The 11,303-nt window shown below is 46.2% G+C and overlaps 2 protein-coding genes across 2 annotated transcripts in view; both read left to right on the top strand.

Annotated features, from left to right (window-relative positions):
* Window positions 1-1,362, top strand: part of ubr2 (ubiquitin protein ligase E3 component n-recognin 2) — a 29,062-nt gene extending 27,700 nt beyond the window's left edge. Inside the window, 3 exon segments of the mRNA XM_088086890.1 lie at window positions 1-14; window positions 241-342; window positions 433-1,362. The exon segment at window positions 1-14 is cut by the window's left edge and continues 157 nt beyond it. Coding sequence (XP_087943016.1) covers window positions 1-14; window positions 241-342; window positions 433-574 — 258 coding nt within the window. The 3' untranslated portion in view covers window positions 575-1,362.
* Window positions 1,363-2,253: 891 nt separating this feature from the next.
* Window positions 2,254-10,388, top strand: prph2b (peripherin 2b (retinal degeneration, slow)). Its single transcript, XM_042482981.2, has 3 exons — window positions 2,254-3,156; window positions 5,813-6,059; window positions 8,873-10,388. Exons 1-3 carry the CDS (start codon window positions 2,576-2,578, stop codon window positions 9,068-9,070), a joined length of 1,026 nt encoding a protein of 341 aa, XP_042338915.2. The 5' UTR covers window positions 2,254-2,575; the 3' UTR covers window positions 9,071-10,388.
* Window positions 10,389-11,303: the final 915 nt, after the last annotated feature.

Below are 11,303 nucleotides of genomic sequence, written 5' to 3'. Positions count from 1 at the left end.
GGCCTCTTCCTCAGGTAACACACCTGCACACACTTGTACACACCTGCATACACACCTGCATACACACCTGCATACACCTGTACACACCTGCACACAGTTGTACACACCTGCACACAGTTGTACACACCTGCTGCTACATGGACCTGTAAGTGCTTACAGACATCTCCATGGTGATCCTCTGACCTTTCGTGTGTGTGTGTGTGTGTGTGTGTGTGTGTGTGTGTGTGTGTGTGTGTGCAGGGTCAGAGAGAGTCAGGTGTTGTTTGTTGCAGGTAAAACAAAGGGCTGTTTCTATCCTCCTCCGTACCTCGACGACTACGGAGAGACCGACCAGGGCCTCAAGTAAGACACACACACACACACACACACACACAAATACTCCACCTGTGTTTGTTTGTTTATTTATTTGTTTGTTTGTTTGTGTCCCTGCAGGCGGGGGAACCCCCTCCACCTGTGCGTGGAGCGTTACAGGAAGATCGAGCGTCTTTGGCGTCAGCACGGTGTCGCTGAGGTCATCGGTCACGCTCAGGAGGCCAATCAGACGCTGGTTGCCATCGACTGGCAGCACCTGTGATGTTGGCCCCACCCCCTCTGCTCTCCAACAATCAGCTTCCTGCGGCCCGGTGCTGAGCTCAGATCAGCTTTCAGGGATATTTGACCTCTGACCTTTGACCTTGTCCATGTTTTACTCCACCAATCACAGAGAGGCAATAGATAGGCTCCACCCCTGAGCTCATGTCACTCAGACGGGAAGTGACAAATTTCTTTTAAGTTTTCTTTAAATTTTATTTTGGAGATTTTCTGACAGGAAGTTTAGCAGTGAAGCCCCGCCCACATGCATGATGGGGAAAAAGACGTCGACTCCTAGGGTGCATTTCACCAACAGACAGCCAATCACAGAGCTTTACAGCTCCCACAGCTGCTTAGGCTCATGGGTAGTGTAGTTTAATAACTGAAGTCTTTTATTGTGAAATCTCCTGATGTTTCCATGGTAACAGATGTTTGAGGAAACAGCTGGAGGCCGTGGTCGATCATATTAACAACATATCAGCTGCGTGTCGCCAAGGAAACGGGCCGCCATCACATCACCTTTCAGTGTCATCGTTCAAAGAGGCCGTGTGATGTCACTTCCTGTCAACTGGAGTTGTTTTTAGGAGTTTGTGCTGAAACGTGACGCGGACGCAGACACACATCGCCTCCGTTTATTTATTTATTTATTAGTTTATCAGATTGTTTTCCTGCAGCGTGTCGTCGCCGCCGTCGCCGTGGTTACTTTGTGAATATGTGAATTCTGTAAACAGGAAATGAACCATATTGTTTAAGAACAACAAAAAAACAATAAAAACTTAAAAATCAGACAAAGTTTCTGTTTGATTTATCAGATCAGCCACAGCGCCTCCAAACCGGCGTGTGAATGTCACCTCAGTACATGCATGGAAAACCTGGAAAAGTCCTTGAATTTGCAGAGAGCAATTTTCAGGCCTGGAAACATTTGAAACACTAAATATTCCCTAAAGGTTTTGGAAAAGTCTCGGAAAGTTGTCTTAAAAAATTTAAATTATTCATTTTTAAGAAAAAACAATTAAAATTTAAAATGATCTTTGAGGAGTTTTGATGGTTGTTTCAGAGAATTTACAGTCAAAGTTATTGTCCACTACAGCTCCCTCTGAACCACCACAGTCCACTACAGCTCCCTCTGAACCACCACAGTCCACTACAGCTCCCTCTGAACCACCACAGTCCACTACAGCTCCCTCTGAACCACCACAGTCCACTACAGCTCCCTCTGAACCACCACAGTCCACTACAGCTCCCTCTGAACCACCACAGTCCACTACAGCTCCCTCTGAACCACCACAGTCCACTACAGCTCCCTCTGGACCACCACAGTCCACTACGAAACTTGTGGATGAAATGTTGACACGGGGCGTGATGGGGTAGTCTTTTACCATGACAACAGCCTTCCCTCGCTCTGCAGTGCAGGAAAGTTTCCTGTTTTCTGAGCGGACGGACGTTCCCTTCCTCACCTCTGGTCTATGAGGCTCACCTGCAGCGAGCCGGCCAGGTGAGCTGTTGTCAGCAGAAGCGGAGCACTGCTCCGTAAACTCTGAGTCGACCCGCCCAGAGGAGGAAGCTGCTGCTTAACATCAAACCAATTAGCAGTAAGTCGGCAGATTAGAGGCAGCAGCTGATCTGCTGTTAATGGGATCAGAGCTGACGGGAGGGTTAGAATGACGAGTCGCTGCCCGCTCACATTCACACCTTTCTTCTGCAGGATATACCAGTGCGAGGAGCACTCCGCACAGACCACCGCTTTTATGTGAATACTTGGTTGAGATCTGATGGTAGACCCCTCTGTCCCCCCAGGAGTATGGACTGTCCTGACCTGCAGCTCGGCATTATGGGTCTGAAACCAGGAGCTCTGACCGCGTCGCATTCAGCTGCTTCCCACGCATTTAAACTGTGAAACTCGGACGGATTCTTAAACTGCTCCCCAAAGAAAACTGTTGTCTTTGTTGCTGACGTTAAGTGATCGTTGATTCCAATCCAGCGTCGTTCACACCTCGAGGTCAACATGCCGTTCATGCTGATGAAGTTCAACCTGCAGAAGCGGGTGAAGCTGGCTCAGGGTCTGTGGATGATCTATTGGCTCTCAGTCATCGTGGGGATCCTCATCTTCAGCCTCGGCCTCTTTTTCAAGATCGAGCTGCGGAAACGAAGTGAGATGATGGACAATAACGAGAGCCACTTAGTGCCCAACCTGCTGATCCTGGTGGGCTTGCTGGCCTGCGGGGTCAACGCCTTTGGAGGAAAGGTGTGCCACGACTCTCTGGACCCGGTCAAGTTCTCCAAGTGGAAGCCGATGCTGAAGACGTACCTGCTGCTGTGCTGCGGCTTTAACGCACTGCTGCTGCTGACGGCGCTGCTTTGCTTCCTCATGCAGTTCGCCATGTACCTGACGCTGGCCGAGGGCCTGAAGAATAGCATCAAGTTCTACAAGGACACGGACACGCCGGGACGCTGCTTCATGAAGAGGACGCTGGACATGACGCAGATCGAGTTCCGCTGCTGTGGAAACAACAACTTCAGGGACTGGTTCGAGGTTCAGTGGATCAGCAACCGCTACCTGGACATGAGCAACGACCAGGTCAAAGAGTGAGTACACGGACGAATCCCTTATCACCAGTCAGAGCTCAAACAGTTTGTGCGTTCGTCAAACGCTGAACGCCAATCAGACAAAAGGTGTCGACAATGGTGATGTTTTGTGGACCAAACAATTAATCAACTAATCAAAAAAATAATCAGAAAAGTAATCATTCTAAGCAGCTTCAGAGCCTGTTCATCTAAAGAACAGACAGAAATCCATCTGCAGGTTTCACTGACGACATTGAATCTTTATGGAGAAACTCTGAACGTCTCTGAACCAAATACTGAATCATTCGCTGCCACTCGGGGTGTCATCAAACTGACCTCTGATCGGGTTTAAACTCTGCGGGACACAACACTTCGTGTTTCTTACTTTCTCACAAATTTCACATCAATCTGAAGTTTCTCTAAACTTGAAGCTTGCTGTCGACAGACGCCTGATTGAAACCTTCGACGCTGCAAACGTTCAGCGGGCGCTCGGCGGGTTGTCAGAGTGTTAAAGGGGGTCAGTGGAGGATAAATGAGGGAATTAAGAAGGTAAAAGTTACCGTGCAGGAGGTCGCTGTACCAGCCTCTTCTCTCTAAGTCTATAATCTGCCAGGATCTGATTTCCACCGCGCTGCAGCTTACACGCCCGCTAACATGACAAGGTTAAACCCAACCGGTCCACCGAGAGAGCGCTTCATCCTCCCAACAGAGCAGCTGCCGAAAAACACCCAATACATTTCTGACACAACGCACACACTAAGGCACAGCTACAAGTCAGGTCTGCGAGTACAGATCTACAAGTCAGGTCTGTGGGTGCAGGTCTACCAGTGCTGGTCTTTGAGTCAGGTCTGTGGGTGCAGGTCTACCAGTGCTGGTCTTTGAGTCAGGTCTGTGGATGCAGGTCTGTAGGTGCAGGTCTTTGGGTACAGGTCTTTGGGTTCAGGTCTGTAGGTGCAGGTTCTTGACTGCAGGTCTATAGGTGCAGGTATGTGGGTGTAGGTCTGTGAGTGCAGGTCTGCAGGTGCACTGATTGGTACTTGAGTAAAAGACCGATATCTGACCAGAAAATGACTTTGGTGGAAGTTAAAATCTCCAGTTAGAATCTTATTGAGTGAACATCTTAAAGTTTCTGATATTTTACTGAACTCGAGGATCAAAGGTAATTTATTGTATTAAAAGGAACTTGGGTACCGATGAAGAGTAAATTCTGTTGATAATAAATTAATACATTTTGAAAATTATAAAATTATTGTTATTTCTTCATAACCTTTCCCTTTCTTAAAAACTCGTAGAAAGAAACGTATCACTTAAAATATTTAAAGAACAAAAGGGCAAGAGTAAGGTACACTTTATTTACACCCACAGGGAGAGTTAGTCTGCAGTGAGTGAGCCTGCCTCCTTTTCACACACAGTCAGCAGCACAGGACAGGGACTAAACTGATAAAGTGACAACGGTGCTCGATACTGAAAAAAAAAGAAAGTAAACAAAAAAGCATAACAAAATCCCCACCCCCCTCCTCTGTCCGTCCCTGTCTTGTAGTAACTTATTAAAATGTCTGGAGAAATGTAGTGGAGTAAAAGTAAAAGCTGACAAAACATATAAAAACTGAAATGAGGCATGTTCCTGTGAATTACCCTCAGGCTCCACCCCTCAGAGGTGTTACCGGTGACATCACAGAGCGCGCTCCGTAACCCAGCCCGATCTTTACGAGCGTTTACTCACTGAATCAGGAGCAAAGAAATGTCACATTAGAAATAACAGGTTGTGGTGGTGAAGTCTTCTGGTCTTTGGAGGATGAATCCCTCAGGTTTTAATGACTGCTGGATGTTTCCGCCAACATTCACCTCTGAACAAACCGTCCGTGTTTATCTCTGCGAAAAGTTTCAGGCAGCTTGTTGTTTCTTTGGTGGAGGAGCTGATTTCACCGTTAGAGACGGGTTGTAACGATGAGAGAACTCAGTGAGCTTTCAGTCTAAATATCTGCTACTAAAGGGCGTCCCTCAGGGTTGTATATTAGGGCTGCTGCCTGTTTCCCTCTGTAGAAATACTCTGTAAATGTACCAAAGTACTGTGCCACTGTATGCGGAGCTGTTGAGTTTCTGTAACTGAGACTTTAAAGGAGTGTTTTGTTTTGTCCAGATTGTGGCGCTAAAGGAAAGGTCCGGAGTCACTGAAATCAGTGAAAGTTCACGGAAATGGAGCCTTTGTTTGAGGTGACTGTTCACATGTCTTGTAAAGTCAATCAGCCAGAAAGAGATGACAAACAACTACAAAGAGATGACAAACAACTACAAAGAGATGACAAACAACTTCAATGAGACATGGAATGACCACAAAGAGACACTTTACGATTTTAAAGAGACAATAATACACAACCACAGACACTAAACTACAAAGAGACAACAAATGACAACAAAGAGACACTAAGACACTACAAAGAGACAATTAATGACTACAAAAAGACACTAATTGACTACAAAGTGCTTTTTTAGGGTCCCTATGTGTTTGACTTTCTAACAGAAAACTGAGCGGTCATTTTAAACACGGGCTCTGGTCCAGGGGGTTCAGGGGGTCAGGGTGTTCAGGGGTCACTCAGTACTCCATCAGTCCCTGATTGTGTGTGACGTCTGACCTCCCTGTCAGTCCAGTAAACACTAACCTGTCTCTGTCCTGCAGTCGTGTCCTCAGTAACGTGGAGGGGAAGTACCTGATGGACAGCGTCCCATTCAGCTGCTGTAACCCCGGCTCCCCGCGGCCCTGCATCCAGCACCACCTGACCAATAACTCCGCCCACTATGACTATGACCACCGCATCGAGGAGCTCAACATCTGGACCCGTGGTTGCCGCGAGGCGCTCTTCTCCTACTTCAGCAGCATGATGACCAGCATCGGAGTGCTCATCATCGCCACCATCTTCCTGGAGGTAAGTCTCCGCCCACACCCAGCCTCAGCCAATCATCATGCAGCTGGGGCCTTGCGGTCACTTGAAGGAGCTCAGTGAAATCCTGATCCAAGATCCCACGTTTGTGTCGTCTGAAAAACTGAAAAACGTGGTTTGTAGTTTTTGGATTGGGACCATTAACCTGCAGGAGTCATGAGAGTGGGATCAGTCTGAACACGTAAAGAGGGAGTCACTAAATGTTGAACTGTTCCTTTAAGAGGAACTTCAGCACTAATGATCAGCTTGAGATCTAAGCTGATGGTCAGTGACCTTTAACTAACCAACCAATGAGATGAGAGCTGAAAGACCGCTGGCCTCTGACTGTCTTCCTGTTCTCTCAGGTCGTCTTTGTTCAGCTCAAATGCTAGACAAAATGAGCTTGCCCATCATCGGCCCAAACTCGGTGTGCTGGACAGAAACAGTTAGGTCGTATCCAAGTGCCTGATCAACTCGTCTGCGACTCGAGATGAACGGCGCCACTGAATTGAATCAAATAAACTGGCATGATTCCAGCTGCTGATACTGCCATCGCCAGGTCTTTATCAGAAATGAGCTGGCCCAAGCAGGCTGTCCTCTTTGATCAACCTTATTGTCAGGGCTGGCTCAGACTTTTCTCTTTGTTAAAGCTTTTAGTTAGGGCTGGCTCAGGCTTGCCTTGAAACAGCTACTAGCTGCAGGGGGACTTCCTATGATACTCTGAGTTCCTCCCCTCTGTTCCTGCAGATGTTCTGGTCTCATCACTGTTTTTTACCCCATTATGGGTTTTTTGTGGGAGTTTTTCCTTTGTCGATTTAAGGGTCTAACGACAGAGGGATGTCGTCTGCTGTAAAGCCCTCTGAGGCAAACTGTGATCTGTGATAATGGGCTTTATAAATAAAAGTGACTTGACAAACCCAGCCCAGCATCGGCCGAAACTCGACACGCTGGGAGAAACAAGTCGTGCTGCACGTTGTTGCTGGATTCGAAATGAATGGCTCCACAGAATCAGGTCGATTTATTTTTACTGGGTCTGTTCACTGAGTTTGGTTTGTCCTGCCGCTCTTCATCTCTGATGTCAAACCTTCTGATCATGTGTGAAAGCATCTGATTGGACAGGAAGCCCAGGGGATGGGACCATCAGGGAGTTTTAATATAATACGGGAATAAAAACGTCTTCTCTTTGTGTGACGAAGCTGTTTGTTGCCTCTCACCTGCTGCTGATATCTGAGGACTTTCTCCAGGAGGTGAACGCAGGATAAGTTCTCTTCTTAATCTTCTGATTTAAAACAAGATAATCACAGCACACCTGCAGTACATTAACCAAAGCGACCTTAAACGCTCCAGGTTAACGGTGTAATTGATTAGCGAGTGATTAGCATTAGTGCTCACAGAGCCACTGCTGCATGACAAACAAAAGCAGATTCAGCTCTGCAGCCGGCACACGTCAGACCGCACAAGGACAAGTTCTGCTTTTAAAGTTTCACAGACTCGTTTCACATATTTCATATCACGCTGAATGTGATCATGTCCAGCATTCAGAGCTGAAACAGCATGTAAGCAGTTTGAATTTCAGCCCAGAGACAAACTCTGGTGTTCATATGAAGATGAACTTCAGCATCACGAGAAGAAGCAGAGGTTCTCCAGTCGTCGGCTCAGGTGCTGAGGCAGCAGCGTGTTAAGCTGCCGAGCGGTGGTCAGGCTCACCGAGGATCAGGGACTATTCTGGGGGGGTTAATCTGCCTGCAGTGGCAACAGGTTGCATTCTGGGAAGATCAGGATGAGGGACAGGTACTGAGGGAGAAAAGCGATTCGTTATGTGGGTCAAAACAACAAGTTTGACCTGAAGCGTCACGACAGGCGGATTTAAGAGCAACATCCTGAACTCAATCACTCTGCTGCTGCTCCCAGATCTGTTTCAGCTTCTCCTGAATATTCCTGCAGGCCGTCAAGTCATTTTTGTTTACAGAGCCCATTATCACAAATCACAGTTTGCCTCAGAGGGCTTTACAGCAGATGACATCCTCTGTCCTTAGACCCTCACAGACACTCAGGAAAAACTCCAAAAAAACCTCTATAACGGGGAAAAAAACAGTGATGTGACAAGAACGTCTGCAGGAACAGAGAGGAGGAACTCAGAGTATCATAGGAAGTCCCCCTGTAACTAGGGGCTGGGTCAAGGAAAGGCTGAGCCAGCCCTAACTATAAGCTTGATCAAAGAGGAAAGTCTGTAAATCTGTAATCTGGAGCCAGCCACTGATGTTTGTGTCTGTATGTCAATGCTTGATTCACTGTGGTATGTATGTATACATGTGTATGTATGTACGCATGTATATATGTATATGTATGTGTATGTATATGTGTGTATATATGTACTTATGATTTATATATATGTTTTCTTTTAATTTTTCTTTTCTTTGTTGTATGACCTGTGGGCCCCTCTTTGAGCTGTCTTTAATAAAGTTTTGAATTGAATTGAATTGAGCCAGCCCGAACTATAAGCTTTATCAAACAGGACAGCCTGAGCCAGCCCGAACTATAAGCTTTATCAAACAGGACAGCCTGAGCCAGCCCGAACTACAAGCTTTATCAAACAGGACAGCCTGAGCCAGCCCGAACTAGAAGAGGAAAGTCTTGGGTCTGCTCTTCAATGTGGAGCCGGTGTCTGCTTTACTTTTCCTCCTAAACAACCTTTGTAGATGTTTGTCAGATCACCAACAGTCAGTGTGTAACAACAACATATATAGATATATGTACTAACCTGGTGTGTGTGTGTGTGTGTGTGTGTGTGTGTGTGTGTGTGTGTGTGTGTGTGTCAGTCGGCGGACATGGCGGGGTTAAAGTACCTCACCACGGCTCTTGAGACGATGGAGGACCCTGAGAACCCCGAGTGTGAGAGTGAAGGCTGGCTGCTGGAGAAAGGCGTGAAGGAGACGTTCGACGAGCTGCTGGCCAAGCTGAAGACGTTGGGCAAGGCCAACCAGGTGGAGGAGGGCGCAGCTGAGGCCGCCACCTGAGAGCCCCGCCCACCACCAAGGACTGGGGTCCCCCCCTCCTCCCCCCTCCCCCCCAGAAATCAGGGCGTCAGAGAGGAGAGGTGTTCTCCTCTGTCTGTACATACGCCATGGTAACAGTGTTACAACACCAATATCACACACACGCACACACACACACACACACACGCACGCAAACACACACACGCACACGTTCAAAGTGAACAAGTCATTTAAAGTTGTGAATGTCAATATTTTCCGATCTGTAAATATGTTGAACAGAGTTTATTTTTAAACAGGAGGGACAGAAACCTACTGCTGTAAATAATAAAACTTCTGGGATGGAATATTTTCAATAATATACTAATATTTAATTAAACCCCCCTCAATGAATGCTTCCTGTCAGACACCATCTGTTCTGAGACTCCGGAGCCTGACCGATACCTTGCCACTGATTTCTGAGTATGTGCAGTTACACAGTTTGTCCAGCAGGGAGCGCCGAGCTGATTTAAAAATCTGTCAGATTTTTGCCAAACATCTTTGTTCATGTGAATGCATCATTACCAGCTGTGTCGCTGGTTATATCTCAGACGTCGAGTATCGATCGGGCTCTGGTCTTTACCGTCGCTGTCAGACCTCTGACACGGTCGGTTGACATGGAAACAGACGGCCAAAACATCCGAAAACACTCGGGGCACTCAGTGCCGCCGCCGCAGGTCATATTATGGTACTGCAGTGGCACCCCACTGTGACCTGCAGCAGGTAAATATGGAGGTTTGTACTTCTGCTACACTGCTGTATGTGTACAGGTGTGTGCCTCTGCGTATGCACAGGTAATGTGCACACGTAGAGAGGCAGGCAGGTCTAATCAGTGATACGTGCAGGTTTTTGTACGTGTACACGCAGCACAGAGGTACACACCTTCAAACATTTCTTCAGTTTTTCACATCTTCTAAACGCTTCGCTTTCACATGTGTCTTTCAAGGTTTGTGGATGAACTGCTCTGTGAAAGATCACATCCTCAGTTAACAATAGCTGTCGTTAGCACCTGAAGCGCCGCGGCGGGGCAGGACTGAGCCTGTCAGACAGAGTTCAGGGTGTTGGCCGTCTGGTTCTGTGCTCAGAGTGAAACAGGAAGGTATTTTATGGTAAAGACCCACAGGTGAGAGGTGAGCTCAGGTCAGCTGGTAGATTACGAGAAGTTCAGTTTTCAGTTACACGTTGTAATATTTGTATGTTTCTTTCTTTGTGATCTGGAGAGTTGTGATGTTGTTGTGGGTTGGTTGGAGCTTGTAGTCGCTCCACTGTGTACGATAAAACCTATAAAGAGATTGTGACTGACGCCCAAGTGTCCGACTCGTCTTTTATCAGCATGGCCGTTTCACACAGACACAAATATACACAGCAGAGGGAGTATACAGCTGTATACACGTGTATATATACATGTACAGAGGTGTACAGGAGGAGTACACAGCTGTGTACATGTTCATATAAAGAGATCTATACTTTCTATATTTACCTTATACAGAGAGATATTTACACATGCACAGAGGTATAGACACATATACACATAGACATGAATGAGGGTTTATACAGTGTGTAGGTGTACACAGGTATGTGTGTACACAGAGCTGTACAGCACGGTCACTGTCTTACATCGTTTTATAGTATTTTACAGCGTGTCGCTGCCTTTCACTGCCTGTTACTGCCTGTTACTGCCTGATACTGCATGTCACTATGTTTCACCACGTGTCACTGCATGTCACTGTCTGGGATATTACAGTGTTTTACAGGTTTTTTTACAGTGTCTTACAGTGTTTTACTGTATTTTACTGTATATTACAGTGTTTTACAGTGCTTTACAGTGTTTTACAGTGCTTTACAGTTTTTTCAGTGTCTTACAGTGTCTTACTGTATTTTACAGTGTTTTACAGTGTTTTACTGTATTTTACAGTGTCTTACAGTGTTTTAATGTATATTACAGTGTTTTACTGTATTTTACAGTGTCTTACAGTGTTTTACTGTATTTTACAGTATCTTACAGTGTTTTACTGTATATTACAGTGTCTTATAGTGTTTTACTGTATATTACAGTGTCTTACAGTGTCTTACAGTGTTTTACTGTATTTTACAGTGTTTTACGGTGTCTTACTGTATTTTACAGTGTTTTACTGTATATTAGTGTTTTACACTTTTTTTACAGTGTCTTACTGTAATTTACAGTGTTTTACAGTGTCTTACAGTGTATTACTGTGTT

This window comes from Plectropomus leopardus, chromosome 13, assembly GCF_026936395.1.
Source record: "Plectropomus leopardus strain MGB_pleo_1.0 chromosome 13, ASM2693639v1, whole genome shotgun sequence".
Lineage (NCBI taxonomy): Eukaryota > Metazoa > Chordata > Actinopteri > Perciformes > Serranidae > Plectropomus > Plectropomus leopardus.
This window is presented reverse-complemented; position numbering and strand designations above follow the sequence as displayed.

Coding starts and splice junctions, on each gene's coding strand:
- prph2b (XM_042482981.2), top strand. CDS start 2,576: ATGCCGTTCATGCTGATGAAGTTCAACCTGCAGAAGCGGGTGAAGCTG. Junction 3,157..5,812: donor AGCAACGACCAGGTCAAAGA/GTGAGTACACGG, acceptor TCTGTCCTGCAG/TCGTGTCCTCAGTAACGTGG. Junction 6,060..8,872: donor TCGCCACCATCTTCCTGGAG/GTAAGTCTCCGC, acceptor TGTGTGTGTCAG/TCGGCGGACATGGCGGGGTT.